The sequence below is a fragment of the Gambusia affinis genome, linkage group LG18 (genome assembly GCF_019740435.1).
Source record: "Gambusia affinis linkage group LG18, SWU_Gaff_1.0, whole genome shotgun sequence".
Lineage (NCBI taxonomy): Eukaryota > Metazoa > Chordata > Actinopteri > Cyprinodontiformes > Poeciliidae > Gambusia > Gambusia affinis.
In genome coordinates, this window is record NC_057885.1 from 974,237 (window position 1) to 996,000 (window position 21,764).

The window sequence follows — 21,764 nt, forward strand, 5'->3', positions numbered from 1 at the left end:
GTTTATCTTTTGCCCCGAAGGACAATTTAAAGGGCAAACGTTGCGTTTTTTTACAACCAAAATATCTGAGAAATATCAAAAAGTATGAAACGTAAATAAAACACATTTGGTATTTTTATTGATTGTCGAAGAAGTATGTCAATTTCTTTTTGTAAAAGAGTCTTCTTTTTTTTCTTCTCTACAATGGAAAGGCATTCCCAAATATGGATGGTGATGTACCATGTAGCAGCAGAGCGCAACCGGAAGTAGATTTTAACTAAAAACCACAAAGAGCTTTTCAATGTTTCATTTGCAGCAGCATCTACTGGTTTCTCTAAATGAATGACACAACATATGTATCACTATATCTGCAGAGAATTGTGCATGTTGACCTTAAACATGGCAGACGACAAGAAAAAATACAGCAAAACACATCCATCAAAGTCTTTGTAATGTCAACAATGAGAACCTGCTTGGCTGAATTGTGTTTTTTAGATCATAAATTATCCCCATAATGTCAGGTTACACTTTTGACTTCCTGTGTGTCGCGCTGATTGTAGCTAAAAATCCGCCTATGAAGGATTGCTGTTGATGAATTCTGGGGCCTCCAAGGCCTGATAGGTGGGTGATAGCGGTGCAGCTGACCCCGGGTGGCTTTCACAAGCACACATGCAGAAAGCAGGTGGAAATCAGTGGAGCCGTTGCCAAAATTGCCTCCAGGTAACATCTGAGCTGGAGCTGATGCTGGCAATGGGGTTGAATAATGATTTTATCTATGTGGGACCTGAAAGTCTCCACTGGAGAGATGTGAACAGGACCTGCAGGAAAGGACGTTTCAAACTCAGACAAATGTCTTTCATCATTAATTGGTGATTAACAGTGATTATTAAGTTCTTTCCACATTAAAACAACATTCTGTTGTTTTGTGCTCTTCTTGCTGCAACACACCTTATGAATATGCATGCCTCCATCGTTTCAGTGCTGGTTCTTATGAAGCTCGCATCAAATCCACTCAGATCACCAAATATATTGCAGCTGATGGGGAATGGAGTGTTTTCTCTGAGCAGCTCAGTCAAATCCGAGTTTAGAGAAAGCCACAAGTTCAAAGTGCCAAGTAAAGATTTTCCAAATGAAATGCTCAGGCTGCTTACAGTCTCAAAGTTTGGGTTTGTTTGAGCTATTTTCAATACTTGGATAAATGTCAGAGTCCCTGCACTATGTAGAAAGACCAAGAATTTAATTTAAGTATTTTGGGACTAGAAAATTATTTTTGTATTTTCATACCCATTCCCATTCTTTAAATATTATCTCTGACAGCCAGCCATCCAATCGTTTTCCCATCCATCCAGCCAGTCCAGATACTTTGGGCTAAAGTCCAGAAAGTTGCAAGCTGGAATTTTTCATTTAAAGAAAACTGCTACACAAATTTAATTATGCTTCAAAAATCATCTTGGTGGTATGGTTTATCAGGAGTTTGTCTTTGGAAATTTGTTAAATGTTAAAATGCGCAGCATGTTGGAACCATGCTAGGTTTGTTAAATTGAACTTAATGTTTAACTCCACCTGCAACTTCAATGTAGAAATCAATTAGTTTTAACTTTTATGTTCCTATTATTGAATGCAGCACTGACTCTGTCAAGTTTGTGTCTCAGGATTCAAATCTTTCACCTTTGGCTAAAGATTGAGTTGTGCTTGACAAAATGAATCAGCCAAAGCTTTCTATATATTTCCTGTATGTTAAACGTAGCTTATAAATACAATCACTTTCTAACAAAATATCCTGAATACAGAAATATTTAGCGCTCGTGTGGTAAAAGAAAGGAGAACAGTACAATCTGAGGAGCAGCCACCATAAAGTAATTACCAGAACAGTTTCTAGTTAACCTCCTGTCAGCTGACTAATTGGACATTTTAAGACGAGTCCCTGTTGCCCCATATTAAACAGGCATAATGGAGTGAAAGCAGAGTTTTATTGGACAAAAACTGAAAAATAGTTGTAATAAAATGTCTGAACGTGAATTTAAAAGCCAGGTGAAATGAGTTTTCATTACTCAGAAAGTAATGTGAATCAATACCATCTACCATCACACACCAAACAGTCTAGTGAGTTTTAATTTTCTAAATGTAAAGCAAAAATAAATAAATTTGGGGAAGATATTTTAACACATCGACTTCCAGTAAAGCACTGACTTTCTGGGTTCATTACGGTTTCAGAAGAGTGGGGGGGAGGGAAAAATGCAGCCTTCTCCTTCTTTAATGTCACTATTTATGTTTTACCATCTCCCGTGACGTGGACATGTTGCTTACTCAGTGGAGATGCAGACAGGACTTCACCTGCCATATGCCGGGGCATTACGAGGCGTGTGCTTAGCCACAGGCAGTCTGAACAGAAGTGGCCTGAGGAGAGAGTTTAATTGCCAAGGTTAGAGACAGATTTTATCATAACATGCTGCTGCACGGTCACAGCTGGATGCGCATTGCACATTCCCTTCTTTTAATTAAGCCCAGAATTACTGTTAAAAATCCAAATTGGGTTCTCAACGACTGCTCTTGTCAACTCCCCATGACATATTTTTCAAAGCATGCAATCGTGATAAGAACGTCCTGTTGAAGCTTCGGGGCGGTTCCACATCAGGGCAGAGTTAAAAATGATCTGATCTAAAGTTATTTACATCTAACCTCCAGTGCACAGAGCCACAGCAGATTCCCCACTGTCATTATTAGAGAGAGCTGAAAGCAAAAGGGAGAGTTTGTGCAAAGCCAAGCACAATCCCACGACTCATTAACTTATAGAACCACCTTTTAGCATCAATAACTTAAATGACTATTTTTTTGTAATACTTTCAGTTTATCGCATCATTTTTGGATCAGTTTTCATTTATTATTCTTTAAACAACATTGCTTTGGTTCAATATGTTCCTCAGACTTTTATTTCCTCACCAGTTTGGGCGAAGTCTGGACTTTTTGCAATGCTGTGATGCTTTTGTTTTCCAGATGTTCTCTTGTGTTTGGGATGACAGATAATCTCACATTTTCACTCTGAATGTAGACTTTGGTTTGCAGAAGAGTTCACGAATTATCCAATGATTACAAGGTGCCCGGTTTCTGTGACTGATAAAAAAAAAACCCGTATCATCACCCTCCTGCGATCATGCTTGCCTCTGTGTGTGAGGTGTTGATCCTGATATGCTGTTCATTTGTTTTGGTCTCATCTAAGACAACACTCCAGAGGTTTTGTGGATCGCTCACCTTTGCCATATTCTTGGCAGCCCTCCTCTCAAAAAGCCGGCCACCTCTTTTTCTAATCAGACCTTCTTGAACAGCAACATTTATTGTGGTAACCGAAGTCTGCAGTATCTGACATGGAGCTTATGTTTTTTCTATATATATATTTCTCTGAGCATTTCACACTCTGACCTTGAGTGTGCTGGGACTTTTGCTCCTGGGAAGACTGCCAGCTGTCATAAATGTTTCCACTTGTAAATAACCTTCCTCTCTATAGTAAGGTCCTCTTCTCCTGACCCTTCCCAGGTCATTGCTGATGTCTTTCCATCTTGGCAGCATGTAAACACAAAACTGTAGCCTCAAGATCTGAAAGCTGCTAATAAAGTCTTCTGCTTTTGCAGCAACTGACTGCTATTTTCACAATTAAACCCACTGGAAGCAGCAAGGTGTGTGTAATTTTTCACACACAACTTCTTTTTATTAGGGCTTCATTTTTCATATATAATCTGATCTATCTGTTTTGTGTTTTTCTAGGCTCAAGCCTGGATACAAGTCATTTTTAAACCTGGTAAAGATCATGTCATTTTTATTAATTGCTTTTAAATAAAATCCCAGACCTTGAAATGTTTTCTTTTTGCATGTTATGGTTTGATTCTGCAGCAGAAATGGCCCTGATAAAACCAAGCCTCAGTGTCTGTTACAGTAGCATCATCTCCAGAGTTTCAGGTAGATTAAATAAGTCTCTCTATTGTATCTATTCTACAATAGATATTTGTGTGTAGAGATTGTATCTGCCTTCAGTTTTAGCTCTTCTACAGTTGACCACTAAGATTTAGAAATCCTGGATACACCTAATACAGCAGATTAGAGCAAACTTTATTATGTTATGCATCATTAAATACTTCACTTTATACATGTTTATTGCTAAACATAAATTGTAATGTTTCTATCTAGGTCTCTTAAGTGTAGTCAAATCAGTATTAAAGCACAGCAGCATTTTTTACATAATTCTTTTAACTACAGACCTACTGTCTATTTTCACAGGAATCTCAGGAAACTGAGCAAAATGTCTGTGTTGTAGTTGCAGACGAAGCACATAATTAGTGTCCAGCACTAATCACATCAGCGTGTGCGAGTGTTTATTGACTATCATCTCCGATTGTACCTTTTCAAGAATTATTTGACTCGCATCTGAGCAAAGTTTCAGCGATGACGTTTCACTGCAGTGGCAACAAAAGGTTGGTGCTGCCACCTACTGGCCGTCAGAGAATAAGGCGAGTGCCTCATTTTGGTGAAAATTATTGCAGTGCTGATTCAAGCTTATAAAGACATAGTTCAGTTTTGCATACTGAACTATGCAAAATTAACTTGCATAGTTTTGCAAGTTAAATTATATCCACTGGAATTAAACAGCACATTTCTAGCAAAAATACAGAAAACCAACTTGAGTCAGAAAAAAGTCTCCATATTACTGATTTTTTTAAGCTAATTTACTGTCTTGAGAATAATTAGAGAAGGTACAATATGAGTTAGAACTTGTGAAAAATGCTAACATATTTTTGTATAAAGGTTGCAGTGTTCACTGAGATCCATAAATCCATCATTAACAGCTGTGGATGAAGGGTGACTCGCATTTCTTTACATGATCACTTGCGTTAAAGGCTTCTGAGTTCAGTCATCTGGGTTTTCTCTAAACATTGCACTGTGCATCGTGGCCAGCATGTCTCCATTTCCTTAACTTTTATATAGTGATGGATGTTGTTAAACCTCAAATGGTCCTATAGTCATTTCCAGATTGACAGGCTGCTACATAAATACACCCATTTTATTTTATTCAATTAAATATATACCTATGATTGTCATTTTCTGACTCTTGCCTACTCATACTTTCTGGGGCAACACTAATGGCTCATTTTCCAGATTTAACTTGTCATAATGTTACTGTTAGACCAGTAAAATTGTTCACATTGTTCCAACAGAATGTTCTTGTGCAAAAACCCAAGTCCTGCTATTGATCTGGATGTCACTTTGACATTTTCCTCCTACCTAGACATTCTGTATGACTGTCTCGGTTTCTCAAAGGGAAACTGCACTCCCCTTTGCTCGCCGTCCGCTCATAGACAGCGACAGAAATCACCACTTAAATTGCTCGAGAATTACTAAAACCAAACGTTGTTTTTCGTACAGCCTCCAAAGTGCTTTGCATTACCTCTAATTTTAAAAAGAGTTAATGTATACTAATATAGGTAAATCCTGTATTTGGACCCAACCTAGCTAGCAGGAGGGTGGTTTGTGTAACAGTGAATAAGGGAGAATAAATAATTTGCACACAGACAATTATGGCAAGACGTACGTTTCAATAATTGTTCCTTCAATCAGTTCATGATTATAAATTAAAATAAACTTTTTTTAAATTTATTTTAAAAAAAGGCAAATGTGGGAATGCAGACAACTGAAAAAAAATTAAATAAGAAAAATTTATACCAAGTAGAGATTGATGATTTTCATTTAACCAGCACTTTATTAATTCCTGCAATAGGAACTGCAGGCAGACATGTGTAACCTTCGCTCAGTCTGTTCTATCTAGACAAAAAAGTTACTATCACAATGCAGAGGCCTGGGAGTCTTCAGCCTGGCTCAACTGAGCAAGACTTTAATTTTAATGTTGAGAGATATTGAACCTGGAGGAGTGCGTCTCCCTTATCTCCATTTGCTACCTCCTGGAATCTCTCAACACTCCCTCAGGTTCCGCAGGGAGAAAACACAGAGAGCTCCCACAGAAATCTAGCTACAGCAGGTGGAGCAGATAGATACTTTTTAGGCCACCTGAAATGTTAGAAACGCTACTTTCTAAAATTCCATTTTAGCAGTTTGCTCCCAGTTCTAGATCAGGGCTCCCTTTGCATATATTTGCATCCATGCGGTGAGGCATGGAGGCAACAGAAGCCCAGGTTGTTTTAACAGAGTCCACCTATACCAGCCCTCTCCCTGTGGATTATACAGCTCACTCTTTAGTGTAGTTTCTTCACTGGTTGCTTCTTTTTTTAACTTTTAAGAAATTGTGACTGCATTATATCAATTCAGTTTAATAATATCCATCCCAAAGCAAAATTAAATGTCATAAGTCGCATCAGTTGTTGTAGAGCACTGCTAATCCTCCTCCTTTGCTTTTGCTGCTCCTCTTTACAGCCAAATATGTGATTCTTCAGGGTTCCTTGCAATGGAACCTCTTTATGTCATGTCAGTTTCCCTCAAAGGGAAGGCATTTTAAATTACGATACATAAACTTCAGACTCAAACAGAACTTCAGATTAATAAAGCATCTTTAATTTTCACATTAGGAATAACCACCTGGTTAATAAAGGTGCAAGTGTGCACAACCTCATGGTAAATCACTAATGATAAATCAAAGAGGATAAACAACTAATAAGGCTCTAGAAAGGAAAAAAAAAAAAAGACAAGCAGCAATACAGGATGCATAAAGCTGTCCTTATGCAAATGAGAACAATTAACATATTTTAAGTTTAGAAAAAAAGAAATAAACTGGATACAGAAATGATGCAGGCTGTGCATGTAAGGCAGAGATTCTCCTAAAAGATCCATATGAATACAAGGTCAATGTAAACTATATCTGTTATACGTCTGTCTTACTTCCTGTATCCATCATGACTCCTTCAATAGAATGTTTTAATTTAATACTGCAAGCAAGAAAATTAGCTTTAACAAACTGGTTTTATACTTCAATACTTGAAGCCACTGGCACTAATATGGCAACATTCAAAATGTAATGGTGACTTCTTCTGAACTTTGAGTCTTTAAATTACCATTAAGACAATTCTGTTTTAAATTATAGCTTTAAAAAGATATATCCAAACAATAATAATAATAGCCCATATTTGGATTAATGAGTCACCTTCAGATTTCTGTGGCTTAACAGGAGTAAAAGCGTCAGGCAGGAAAACCTTAAATTTTGATGAATACCTGGAAATAGCAGCGTTAAGATATTCTGCGTCTATTGATAATATTTTGATGAATTAGAGGCTCCCTGGGTCTGGATTGTGATCACGAAAACATCTTTGGTTTCCCACCGCAGCCTTCCCATCGTTGCATTGTCTGCAAACAGAATTATTTTTTTTGTTTTTTACAGGTTTGCTGGTGCAGTGTTAGTCGAATTTCAGTCACCAGAAATTCAGGATGAAATCGGTTTTCTCTTGGGAAAACAGATGGCGTTACATAATGACTGATTAATTGGAAAAATAATAATAATTTAAATGCAACTAAATTTTATTCCTCCCCGAAATGTTCAACACTAACCTGAGGTTCTCATCATGTAGATCTCGAGCTCTGAGCGCAGACCTGGAGATGCCCATCCCTGGAGGAATGCGGTCCGGGTATCTCACAGCTATCTTTATGCCATGCAGATCATAACCCTGGAAAAAGAACAAAAAAAAAATCAAAAACAAACGGATAATACATGGTCATTTATTCCAGCAATTACATTTAAACAAAACTCAAAGCTAGAATTCGGCTCATCACTAAACCTGGACTAAAAAGGAGCATGAAAGTCAGGGATATTTCCAGGATTTAATGGTCATGTTAGAGACAAAATTCAAGAAAAGTAAACCCTGACCATGAACTCAATGAATCTACTGGACATCAATATACTTTTCATCAGGGTGACATTAACATTTTTTTGTTAATCTGATTGTGACGGAGGAGCCGTCATGAAGTAGGTTTTTTTTTTTCTAGATGGTGGCTTGATGGAGGCAGTCACATGATGACTGCCTGATGTCATCTGATTAGTACCAGGTGTTTTCTATTAAATTGTGTATTGTATTTTTGTTTACAAGTTTATTTATTTATTTCTGTTATTGTTATTATTCTTATTCTTATTATTTTGTATACTTTAAGAGTTTATTTGAGTTGGAAGTAATCGTTTAGTTCTTGATTGTTTGGAGTGTCTGTGGGCGGAGCCTGTGGCTTTAAAAGCAGGGCTCTGTGCCACAGGCAGTCAGTCTGTGCTTAGACTCACGCTGGAGGTGAGACTGTTGACCCAAATCCGAATAAAAATCCTCTAAAAATGATCTCCGACTTGGACTAGTCATTATGTCCGACTAAAACATAAGAGAACCCCGTCACATATGGTGTCAGGAGTGGGATTATGTCAAGCCGGAAAAGAGGATCTCGTTTGGTGAAGCAAAGATCTGGTCTTGATCACAATTAAAGATGGAAGAACAGGTGACTGACAAAGCATGGGAAAGCATGCCGACAGAGGGATCAGATGAGGAAGGTGAACCAAAGCCTGGCCCCAGTGGATCAAGTGCATCTGGCAGTGAGTTTCTCACTTTGATGAAGGACTTTATGGCAGGTCAGCAAAAGCGAGAGAAAGGGCTCCTGAAGGAACTGCGAAATCTGAGGGTGTCCCTGCAGCAACCACAGCAAGTACTACGTCCTCACCTTCAGTCAGGAGTTGGTGCAGAGCAAAGTGATGACGATGATGATGATGATGATGATGGTGGTCAAAGCCGTCAACCACAGTCAGTAAGTTACACCACTGATCCAAAAATTCCCCCTTATCAATTAGGAGAAGACCTTGAAAACTATCTGTTGCGGTTTGAGCGCATTGCCAAGACCTGGAGGTGGCCAGAGAGTGAATGGGCGTGTCGTCTCATTCCACTCCTTTCTGGGAAAGCGCTGGAGGCCTATGCTGCCATGGATGAGGATCGTGCTCACTGCTACATGGACTTGAAAACTGCTTTGTTAACAAAGTTTGACATCTCACCTGAGACATACAGACAGAAGTTCAGAGCAACAAGTATACCTGCTGGTGAAACCCCTACAGAAACCTACCACCGCCTTAGAGGTCTCTACCGACGATGGATCCGGCCGGACCAGCATTCCAAGGAGGACATCGGGGAGCTCATCATCCAGGAACAACTGCTGAGCATTCTGCCCTCTGATGTAAGGACCTGGGTGAAGGAACATGAACCTACGGATGGTCTGACTGCTGCAAAGTTGGCTCTACAGTACATGAACGCACGGCGAGGAGGAGCAGCACGTTTCTCCCACCCTGTACCGCGACCTGTTCAACCGGCTGGACATCAACGTTATGCCAGAGACCCAAGCCAAGAGGTTAAAGGTACCACCAGTTCTCTGAATCCACCATCTAATGGTAAGCCATTGATTTGCTATTATTGTCAGCAGCTGGGCCACAAGGCTTCAGTGTGCCCAATAAAGAGGACTAAGTTTACTGGGTCCTGCTATGCACCTAGAGTGGAAAATCATGCTGCAGTCAAAAACTTTGAAACTAGAACTCATAAAACTGTGACTGTGAATGGACAGCGGGTGACTGCATTAATAGACAGTGGTAGTTCCACATCACTTATAAAAAAGAGTCTTGTACCTGTTGGATGTGTGAACTATGAAAAGAAAACTGAGATTCTGTGTGTGCATGGAGATTGTCATGTTTATCCAAAAGCAGAAGTGACTGTCATTATTGATGATCAACCATATTTGCTGACTGTTGGTGTGGTGGAAAATCTACCTTTTGATATCATTTTGGGTACTGATTTACCTGTGATGTTTCATCTTTTGGAAGAGGTACAAACTGAGGGGGGCAAAGTTGGCAAAGTTTCTTGTCCTGTGATTACTCGTTCTCAGGCCAAAGAACAAGTTGAGTCCCTACCTGATTTTGATGAGAGTTTGTTTGAGATTCCAAAGAGGCCTAGAAAATCCAGAAAGCATAAAAAATTTGAGAAAAAGTTAATGCTGAGTGGAAATGTGTCAACAGATTTAACAGTAGATGACATGTGGAAAATACCTGAAAATATTGCTACTTTACAGAAACAGGATGTGTCTTTACAACCTTTATTTGACAGAGTGGAGGAAAAAACTAATGCTAAGTGGAGAGGAAGAGAAACTTTTGTGATAAAGGATGGTGTATTGTATGCTTGTAATGAAAACAACGGTTGGTAGTTCCAACTTGCTGTAGGGCACTAGTCATGCATTTGGCACACACCATTCCATGGGCAGGGCACTTGGGGCGCCACAAAACATTTATGCGCATCAGCTCACATTTTTTCTGGCCGTCAATGTACAATGACATTAATGCATTGTGTGCTTCTTGCCCCACATGCCAGAAGACTTCCTGCTCGGAAATCAGATCGGCGCTCCTCCAGCCACTACCTGTCGTCTCCACTCCTTTTCGTAAGGTTGCAATGGATATTGTTGGACCCCTAGTGAAGAGTGGGCGTGGTCATCAGTACATCCTGGTAGTATGTGACTATGCTACCAGATTTCCAGAGGCTTTTCCACTGCATACCATTACTGCTCCTGCAATAGTTCGAGTCCTGGTCCAGCTGTTTTCAAGAGTTGGAATCCCAGATCAGATTTTGACAGACCAGGGAACTAATTTCACCTCTAATCTCCTAAAACTCTTTCATAAACAGCTTGGGATCTCAGCCATCAGGACGACACCTTACCACCCGCAAACGGATGGACTGGTCGAAAGGTTCAACCAGACACTGAAGAGGATGCTGCAGAAGTTTGTGGATGACACTGGCAGAGATTGGGACCGCTGGTTACCATTTCTTCTCTTCGCCTATCGTGAGGTGCCACAAGCATCAACCGGGTTCTCCCCATTTGAACTCCTGTATGGGTGGGATGTTCAGGGACCATTAGACCTGCTGAGGAAAAGCTGGGATGCATCAGAGACCTCATCCAGTGCCAAAGGTGTGGTCCAGTACGTGCTGCAGATGAGAGATCGACTTGCTGAGTACCAGGGAGAAGCTGAAAAGAACCTGCTGCAGGCCCAGCAGAAGCAAAAGAGGTGGTATGACCAGCAGGCACGGCAAAGGGTCTTGACTCCTGGACAAAGGTGTTGCTTCTCCTGCCTTCATCCACCAGCAAGCTTTTGGCAAAGTGGCAAGGGCCCTATACCATCAGCCGACAGCTAGGACCCACCACCTATGAAGTCTACCATCCTGATAAAAAGAAAGCTACACAGGTTTACCATGTGAACTTGCTAAAGGAGTGGAAGGAACCATTATGTCCAGTTCCAGAAACATCATGCCTGTTGAAGCCAGTAGAGGAGGAAGAAGAAGAGGTTCCCGGCATTGCAGTGATGGCTGAACATTCAACTCCCAATCTCAGCCACTTAACCTCACACCAAGCCTCACAACTGCAGCAGATCTTCCAGAAATTGTCTCCTCTCTTTTCTCCTAATCCAGGCCGGACCACCTTGATTGAACATGCAATCCGACTGAAAGACAAGCAGCCAATTCGACAGCGTCCATATAGAGTCCCACAGCAGTTGGTAGGACAGCTGCAAGATGAAGTTGAGACCATGCTCAGGTCAGGTATCATTGAACCTTCAAACTCTGAATGGTGCAGCCCAGTGGTCATTGTGTGCAAGAAAGATGGCTCACTGCGGATTTGTATTGATTTTAGAAAGCTTAATGCAGTTTCAGAGTTTGATGCTTATCCCATGCCCAGGGTAGATGAACTGCTGGAAAGAATTGGACAAGCTAAGTTTATTACCACCCTGGACCTCTGTAAAGGGTACTGGCAAGTTCCACTGGAGTCGTCAAGCAGGCAGTATACCGCGTTTCGCACCCCTTCTGGTCTTTTTCAGTTTACCGTCATGCCATTCGGCCTCCATGGTGCTCCAGCCACCTTCCAGCGGCTAATGGATAAAGTACTGCGAGGAAGTGAAGACTACAGCGCGGCTTATCTTGATGATGTAATCATTTACAGCAATAGCTGGGAGGAGCATGTTTTACATCTAGCAAGAGTGTTGGAAAAGATTGAAGGAGCAGGATTGACACTTAACATCTCAAAGTGTGTTTGGGCACAACAGGAGACCAGATACCTGGGTTACCAGCTGGGGAGAGGAGAGGTGCGACCACAGATGGACAAAATAGAAGCGATCCAAAAGTGCCCTCGTCCTCAAACCAAGAAGGAAGTGCGGTCATTCCTGGGACTAGCTGGTTGGTATCGAAGGTTTGTGCCTCATTTTGCTACACTTGCTTCTCCACTCACTAGTTTGACAACTAAAGACCAGAAGAATCCTGTTGTATGGACTAAGGAGTGTGAAGCTTCTTTTAACACCCTGAAAGCTCATCTATGTTCATCTCCTGTCCTCAGAAGTCCTGATTTCAGTAAGAAATTTTTGGTCCAGGTAGATGCATCCACAGTTGGCTTAGGAGCTGTCCTGGCTCAAGGAGATCCTGGGGAGGAACAACCCATACTCTACCTGAGCCGCAAGCTGCTACCTCGGGAGGTGAGGTATTCTGTGGTGGAAAAAGAAGGCCTGGCCATTAAATGGGCTCTGGAAAGCCTCAAGTATTATCTGCTGGGCAGAGAATTTGATTTGGAGACAGACCATCGTGCCCTGACCTGGATCAACACTATGAAGGACCGTAACCATCGTCTGACTAGGTGGTACTTGTCCTTGCAACCTTACAAATTTACCATCTGTCATAGGAGTGGAAGACTTAATAAAGTGGCAGACTTTCTTTCTAGGTTGCCGAATTTCGCCAACCTTGGAGAGGAGAGGGGTGGTGTGACGGAGGAGCCGTCATGAAGTAGGTTTTTTTTTCTAGATGGTGGCTTGATGGAGGCAGTCACATGATGACTGCCTGATGTCATCTGATTAGTACCAGGTGTTTTCTATTAAATTGTGTATTGTATTTTTGTTTACAAGTTTATTTATTTATTTCTGTTATTGTTATTATTCTTATTCTTATTATTTTGTATACTTTAAGAGTTTATTTGAGTTGGAAGTAATCGTTTAGTTCTTGATTGTTTGGAGTGTCTGTGGGCGGAGCCTGTGGCTTTAAAAGCAGGGCTCTGTGCCACAGGCAGTCAGTCTGTGCTTAGACTCACGCTGGAGGTGAGACTGTTGACCCAAATCCGAATAAAAATCCTCTAAAAATGATCTCCGACTTGGACTAGTCATTATGTCCGACTAAAACATAAGAGAACCCCGTCACACTGATACAATATTCTAATAGACTGGACTCTGGGGGTTTGCAGCTTTTAGCAGTTTAATTGAGTAATTGTACTGAATTTCCAAAACAGAATGAAAATAGAAGCACCAGTGATACTTTTTCCTGTCATCAAGTTGGACACTATGTGCCATCACTTAGTAAGATACATAAACTTTGAACAGGTCCTGCACACTTCAATCTTTCAGCAGACTTTTTATTTGTCTTTGCACAGTCCAGTTCTGTTACTTTATATAACAATGTTCCAAAAACCCGGTGCAGTACAGAGTGTACAGACTTTAGTGGTTCAACTTAGCAGAGCTGGCATTTGTGCATTTAAAACAGACTCAGATTTCTTCTTACAAAAGGTTTTCTTTATGTTCATTGTCAGCCATGTTCCACTGCAACTGAAGCAGAATAACTGCAGAAAAAGTGTCTTAAATATATGTGCTTGAAGTATCCGTCATTTCTGGTGACCAGCCTCCTTCGGATAACTTCTCAGAAACCTCAGACTGGTTTGCAATGTTTCTTTTAAATTACTTTGTGCTCTGAAAACCCTGAAGCCAAATAAATGCTGACTGGAAAATGAACGTGTGCAGTTGAGAAGGACACATTTTTTGTGCTATACTTTCAAAAGTTCACAATTCCATTTGTAGACTTAAGTAAAAAAATAAAATAAAATAAAAAAAAAAATATATATATATATATATGTATATATATATGTATATACACATTAAAATTTTAGATCAAACCTGGACATGCAAACCAACAAATTCTATTCATTTCCAGACTCAAAAAGCCTCAGGTTTTGTCACAGATCCAGCATAAAGTTGCGTATTTACTTACATGAAGGAGTCTGATGGCTTCGTCGCAGTGCTCTTGTTTAGTAAAGTTCACAAAGGCACAACGTTTGACAGTAAGAAGCTTCACACTAAAGACCGGGCCGGCCCTGTAGAGGAGAGTTTAGACAATTCAAGTAACTCTGTTCACTTCTCTGGATAAATTTAAAACACATTGAAGAAGTGAAGTTGGACATGGGTGGCGACCAGAATCAATCTTTAAAATTTATTTGGTTTAAATGACACAAAGGTTTTCAGTGAATGTTTTTTGTTTTAAGTACATCTGGGATGCAAACAGCCTACAGGGCCATGAGAGTTCAACTCCAGCTGCTAATATCAGATTAAACACTTAAAAAGGCACCATAACATAATTAACCTATTTGCTAAAAAACAACTAAAATTAGAGTGTTTATTTGATTTAGTTTTTCACCACTGAGTACATCTCAAAAATTGCTGGGAAAAAAAAAAAAAAGTTAATCATCAATATTATCAATTTTAGCTGACAGTGACATTTTATTTATCTCATTTAATTGTGACTGAAATTAAACTGACTGAAAGAAAACTCATTACCCTATTGTTGCCATGGGGATATGCAAAATGGTGACTAATTTTACTGAGAATGTCTCAACACCGTTGAGCTGTTCAGACTCTGTGACTCCAAAAATATGAATGTAACTGGAATATTATTTACCCCCCCCAAATAAAAGCAATTTGATCATGTTTTTGTGTTAATAAAATACCAAAATTGTCTTTTTACTCAATATTCATCATGCCAGGTCTCATACCAACCCCACGCCCAGCAGATTTACACAAACATCTCTTACTTGCTAAACAGCTTGCTAATCATGGCTTCAGTTGCTGGAAAACACAAGTTTCCCACCCAAACTGGAAACAACTCCCTGTTAGAGAAAATAGAACATGTTAAATAAAAATAATCATGCTGAACAGAACTCAAGTATTGAGCAGCTCATGACTTCTTTTTTTTTTCATAACAGGAAGTGATGAATTCAAACCACCAATGAAAGACACAGATACTCACGGTGGGTTTCTATCGCTATTTATCCTCCCAGCCTGGTTGTAAGCAAGTTTGGACTGATTGTCAACATTGGGTATATTCTGAACTAGGCCTAAGGGTTTGTCCAGAAGAGGTTTCTTAGTTGCATCATGTGACTTAGCAGGAGCAACAGGCGCAGGACTAGAATTGGCAGAAAGAACTGGAGAGACTCCGGTCACGTTTGCTAGTTGAGCCGGTGGGAGGGGTCCATTTAAAACGGCTCCTAAAAAAAAAAAAAAATACACAAAAAGGGACTATAATCAGTGCTGCTCAGGTGGAACTGTCCAAGATTATCTTAAGTTAAAATGTATTTAAGCTACAGAATGAGCAGCTTTGGGACTCACCTGGTGGACTGTGTAATTTAGACAGAACCTCTAAGGCTTTATCTACAGAACCATGAATGATTAAAGCATTAGAGCTCTGCTCTCGGGTAAAACCGTACGCCTGAAGAAAAACAGAAGAAGCAGTTGTCAGGAAAAACCTGCAGAATAATCTGATGCATACATCTACAAGATGTTGCTTTTTAATCAGCATGGCTTTCAAATATCTGTAAAGGCTGGTTTGTTAAATGATTTCCATGTAATTATTATTAAGTAGAAAATTTCATGATGTAGTTATGGGTCACACACACACCATCAGTTGTATTATCTGAACTCGCATGAGCTCCTGGGCCGCTTCTGCATAGGAACTCTCTCGTTTCAGGACGTCCTTGAAGGCATCAGCGGCCTCTTTATATCTCTGGAAGAAAAGAGATAAAAACCATTTGCTTAATCTGAACTCAGAGTGGCAGGCGTTTTGCTTTGACAACAATTAGTCAAAACATGCGTGAGTAGATATCACCACTCAGTGATGTTCACACAAGGCCACAGTGAGGAGTCAGAACAACCTGAACTGATTAGAAGCTGCTCATAAAACACTGTTTACATGCAAAAACATCTAGAAGAATAACTGCCGTATATTAAAGCGTCACCGTTTCCTAATTCTGTAAAATTCCACAAAGATTTATTCATTTGACACTTTATTCAATGACTAGTCCTAACATCATGAGTAAACCTCAGGAATCTGAGGCTCGGTATAGAAAGTCAGCTGGGACTTTAAACTCTGTGTTGCTCAACTTTAAACAGACTGAAAACGGAGCAATGCGATATTTATTTTAGTTATTTTGTGACAGATTTGAACATTGCAGCTTTTAATTACTTCAAATGTGCCGAGAATCAAAAGTCAAGAGGATTTTTCCAGACTGACTTCAGGCTGGGCGGATGAGTTTTGTAGAAATGTCCCAACAATCAGAACGGCTCATTACACGCCGTATCCTTTCGTCCCGAGTTAATCATTGTTGGATTTTTCAAGCATGCTGCTCTGTAAAATCTTATTGTGAAACATTTGTTTTTGTTTCACAATAAGCTGCTAATGTGGATACAAAAACAGGCTTGTATTCAGCTGCAGGTATTTTTTTTGTCCTTGAATCCTTGAAGTGTTCTGAATTTTATTTTTAAAATATGTCTTAATAATATTTTTGAGATGGTTAGTGTTTACTGTTTTTAAAGGAAGTCCTCGGCTCCAGTTTCTGTTTTCTTCCTACTGAACTCGTATCAATTTTTCTGATACAGACATTTCATTTTCCTCAAATCAAATATTTTAGCTGAATTTGAGTTGAACTGTAGGTGGGAACTCCTCACAATCAGATTTAATTATCGAAAGGCCTCACAGGCCATGACAACTGACATCATACGGATCACCATCATGTCTGAATGTATTTCTAATAAGATCTTTTACCTTTAGACCTGCTAGAGCTTTGCCTTTTCTAAAGAGACCTTTCACCCATCCTGGAGAAAAGCTGAGCGCCAACTCTGCATCCGTCAGCGCCTTCTCATACTGCTGCGTCTTTTCAAAACAGAAGGAGCGATTCCCAAACAACCTGCAACAAAAAAAAAAAAAAAAAACAGTTCAAATGTTGCATAAAGGCCAGTGACTGAGAGAGCAATTTTTTTTATTATTATTATAGTGTAGCGTGTTCTTACTTAAACTCTTTAGGGTTGTACTTAATTGCATCTGTGAAATACTTCACAGCCATACCGTAGTCTCCTGTGCTGGCAAATTTATTTCCTATAACTAAGAGAGAAAATGTTTTTGTTATGTTCGACCCGTGAGAACAGGGTGAAAGGTCGGCATCCGCACAAACAAACTTACTTGCGAGATCAGTACTTATTTTTATATTATCTTCTATAGAAGGAGCGCTGAGGACGACGGAATCCTGTTTAAAAAATAAACAGCACCACAAATTATTCATGACCTTAAATCTGAATTTAAAGAAAGTAACATTTTATTTTTCTCCTGAATGCGACTCTTCTGAGACTCCCTACCTTTTGCTGCGCCCCCTTCACATCCTCTTTATCCTCAGACGTTTTAACAGGAACACTTTTAGACTTCTCCTTCTCCGGAGTTTTCTTTTTCTCCTTTTTATCCGATTTGGGCTTTTGCTCCAATTTCCGCTGCGCTATAAGAGCCGCTTTGGTCACAAAAGAACTCGCCATATCCAGTTCCTTAAGATACGTAACATGAAAAGTAAAAAACAAAACAAACTTGCATGAATGTTAAAGTTCTGAAGCTTACAGAAACTTGTTCGAATGTTCATCCCTAAAATGGATTTAGCAACTAAAATGCAAAGAGTTTCAAATTGTACCTCGAAATCGTGCGAGTCATTTTTGCCGTCTTCGTCGCTGGATTCCTGTCCGCTGCTGCTGTCGCTGTCTGTGTCTTTCGCTGCAGCCACGTTCTTCTTCCTCTCGTCATCATCGACAGATTTACTCTCCTCCGATTCTTCCGCAGCGTCTCCCTGCGCAGCAACAGAAACGCGTTTGAAGGATTCAAGAACCGGAGTGATATTTTTCATGCCGTCTTGTGTTGATGTTGTGCTCACCTCTTGAGGTTCTCCAGGATTTTGTTTCACTTTCTCCATTTGTTTCCTTTGCTTCTGTTTCTGCCGGACAGAAATAAAGGCAACGTCGCTTAGCATTTTACCCCCCGTCCCTCGCGGCTCACGCCGAAAATCTCGCCACTCACCTGTTTCTTAAGCCGCTTTTTCTCCGCCTTTTCTTTGCTCTTTTTAGTTTCTTGTAATAAACGGGTTTTTCGTTCAGAATCCTATCGAGGCAGAGCAGAAACAACCCGATTCAAACCACATTCGAGGGATTTCATTGGACCTTTAAAACGCATGGGTAAAAGTGCACTCACGCCGTCCTTCGTCTGAACTTTATAAGCTGGCGGGCTGGATTTGCCACGAACTGAAGAGTAGTAATGTAGAGGGGACTGATAAGTAGAGCTGGAGGCTCCCGTACGGTTTTCACTTAATGTGTCGCGACCGAAACGTTGATTAAAGCTGTGGCGACGGTGAGTCCAGCTTTCATAATCAACCACATCATCCACATCTAGCTCTGCGTCATATTCAATACCTAGGGGGGGAGCAAGAACGTTTCATTTACACACTAAAATACCGACTAATAAGACGAAAACATCTCTTTGCTCGTACATTCCCTTACCGAGAAGGCCACATGTTATTATCCTCTGCATCTGAGGCTGGTGACCAAATAAACCCACAACTTTTTGCTAAATGACAGGAGACAGAAGGACACACAGATTAGGTCAGCATCTAAAAATGTCAAACTTCTCGGCAGCCAAACTAAATCCAGTCTTCGAGGTCGGCTGAAGCTCTGCCTTCGTTTGTATTTGTAAACAGAGTCACGATTCTGACGCTGAACGTTCCAAGGTTTCACTTTCCATTAGCCAGGAAAACCTAACTCGACAGATGAGCTCGTTTTTTTTTACGGCATGTGACGCACGAACCCAAGGAAGAAAGCAAACCTGGAATTCATGTGCCGGTCATCTTTAAATTCACAAAAGAAACAAAATAAATCACTGCCACAAATTATACATTCATGTAGCTTTTGAGAGATGATGATCTAAGAAACAACAATGTGACTCCAACAGTATTTTCTAACTAGAAATATATTACTGAAGACGATCAACATCAAAAATATTGCTCCAGAATTTTTGCATTGCTTTACTCTGAAGAGTTTCTCATTTTAAATAACATTCCTATTATTTCAGTCTTCATTTGTTCTTAATAGTCTGTTGCCATTTTTCTATACACAAATATAGGCATATTGATTCAAGTGCACATTTGATCCATGTATGCCATCTTTAATATTTTCTCTGTGACATTTATAAATACTGTATAGTGTTTTACTCCAACTATTCAGTTTTTATATTTTTATTGCAGTTGAATCTAGATACTGTAGGGAAAAGAATACATTTAATCTATTCTAAAAAAAAAAAATAAAATAAAATGCTGACTTCTCAACATCAATTATGTTGAACAGTGGTGAAAAATAGCTTAAACAACAAAGTAACAGTAGAAACACAGTAATAATATCATTGTTATCACGCTATGACTAATTCCTAATCAAGAGAACTATTTTTTAACAGCAGTACAGGGATACTATTGTGTCCCTATAAATTGCATGATTATTGTTTGTTTTCTAGGTCACACAAACCAATCTTTCAGCAAAACAATACATCAAAGATTGTGCTTACAAAAGCTTCTGCTGAAATATGTACACCAACAACGACCAGAAAGCAGCAACTACAAAACAATGCCAGCATATTTTAAAAAAAAAATGGAAGCAGCCAGTTGCGAACTCCAGCACTGAGCAAAGAAAAGGCAACTTGCCAAGTTTTATACATACTCATCAGTTCTGGGGAAAGTATAAAGTAGTAATGTTATGTGAAAAAAAGGGCTGTTTAATTTTTTTGGCTTATTTTTGTTCATCTATTGCATAAAACAGCTTTAGATACACCTGTAAATAAGCCAGTTACCAAAATCAGATGACTAAGCTCAAGAATCCCACTATTTCATAACAGTGAAGGCATCATTTTACACAGCTACCATCTGGCGCTGAAAAAGTTGTTGCCGAGTGAAAATTGCTCAACATTAGTAATTTTTAGATTCAATTAAGTGTAAGAAACTATTACACTAAACAATTTTGACTACAAGGCTGCAGTTCATAAAGCCATGATTCTAAGATAAAATAAGTTGGATTTTTTCCCCCTCAAATGTAGTTTTGAATTAGCTAAAAAAAAAAAAAAAAAGACAAATGTATATATGAAGTGTTAAACTACCTAAACTGTGAATCGGATTAGATTTTTTTTAATGCAAACTCAGAGCAGAAGTGTTTAACTTATAAAATATAAATAATTTAAAGAACAAAGTAAACGCAACAATCGATTTAGTCACACTTTCCATTTATGTTTTGGGTTAAAAACAAATATCAGCTACATTCAAGTATGATCAAAATAGGTAGGCGAATTTTGTCTTGCGAATACGTTTATTGGGATGAAAACGAGGCCAGACTTTAGGTTCAATTCTGGAGCTTTCAGCTGCAACTTTCAAGGCCGTTCGCTCAATGCAACACATTCCATTAGCTTCAACTACGACCAAAACAATAAAAATATTACTTACGATCATATGAATATCCGTAAACTCTGAAAAGCAGGAGAGACAATGCATTTAGCAGTTAGGTTTTAATGGTTTAAAGGTTTTAATTAAGTTAAGCGTTACTCTAATCTACTGGAGTCAACTAGCATGCTAACAGCACTAGCCACCAACTTCTAAACAAGTCCAAATGAGCATTTTCTTACCGGTTTCATCGTTAAATACCTGCATGTTTAGTATCACACGCTGGAGATCGACTTCTCATACACTTCTAATCAACTAATGAGCTTCCAAAAAATAATATAGCAAGCGCCAATTTCAGCAGCTTCCAACGTGAGCTGCGTTTTCGTCACGGCGCTCTCCGGACTCTTCTCTGCATCCGGTGAGGAAGAGGGAAGATCAGCACGACGTCATGGATTCTGCCATGGGCGTTTCGGTAGTCTTTCAGGATTCGGATCGCTTGGCTCTATATCAGTCGGTTATTTCAGATCCTGGGCGGTTCTAACGTTATATTTAATATTCAATTTTTTGTATTTAATTATTACGTTTAATATTTAGTTGAATAGACTGGATACACATAGACCCACTTCAGTTTTGTAAGTAACCACTACAACTTCACACTTAGTAAGCATAACACACGTTTGTATTATTATATGTATTAAAAATGTTAAAGCACACTTAAAAACATAATTACCGGTAAGTGCCTGCCTGTTTTTCGTTGCTTCAAAAATCTAAACAAGTAGGTTTGAGTCAGAGGTCTGTTCCTTTCGAAAACGAAACGGCAGATTAAATTGACTCTGTCACCACCGACCCATCATTTGAGGCATTGTTTACATTGTCATTCTGCCCCCTTCTGGTTATTTTAGTAATTACCACCTGTGTTTTTACCCCTTTATTTTCCGCTTTACTCTAAACTTCAGTATTGTAGGCAAAACCGGACGAGTAGCAGTAGAATGTATTTCAGTATTGATCGCGAAAAAAACATCAATTCTTACAAAAAGAAAACTAAGAGCAAAACAAGTAATGAGTGAGGTTTATTGCTTATTTAACTTTTTTCCAACACCTTACTAGTTACCTCAGAAATATCACACGACAAAGTACATAATTCTGTTATGGAGACTGTTTGTTATTGTTGATTTATGAACCCTCATTAGTGATGCCTGTGGAGATTTAAAAAGTGTTCTCATGTG

General features: G+C 39.4%; 2 protein-coding genes across 5 annotated transcripts in view; one reads left to right on the top strand and one right to left on the bottom strand.

Moving 5' to 3' along the window:
• The window catches only part of LOC122819986 (oxysterol-binding protein 1-like), a 173,317-nt gene that overhangs the window by 8,730 nt on the left and 142,823 nt on the right, over positions 1-21,764 (top strand). The gene's annotated exons all lie outside the window — the stretch shown is intronic.
• On the bottom strand, positions 6,510-20,957 carry LOC122819987. Of its 3 annotated transcripts, none has more exons than XM_044097098.1 (18): positions 20,781-20,957; positions 20,602-20,624; positions 18,623-18,689; positions 18,318-18,535; positions 18,147-18,227; positions 18,004-18,063; positions 17,767-17,919; positions 17,447-17,626; positions 17,274-17,337; positions 17,105-17,195; positions 16,860-17,001; positions 15,717-15,821; positions 15,428-15,527; positions 15,069-15,306; positions 14,854-14,928; positions 14,037-14,139; positions 7,519-7,634; positions 6,510-7,317 (listed from the first exon to the last, which is right to left on the bottom strand). In XM_044097098.1, exons 1-18 carry the CDS (start codon positions 20,803-20,805, stop codon positions 7,239-7,241), a joined length of 1,920 nt encoding a protein of 639 aa, XP_043953033.1. In that variant the 5' UTR covers positions 20,806-20,957; the 3' UTR covers positions 6,510-7,238. The 3 variants fall into 3 exon arrangements, 2 of the variants coding, with proteins under 2 accessions (XP_043953033.1, XP_043953032.1); XM_044097097.1 differs by having other exon boundaries at positions 20,800-20,953; XR_006368697.1 differs by lacking the exon at positions 6,510-7,317 and adding an exon at positions 9,055-9,928 and having other exon boundaries at positions 20,800-20,954.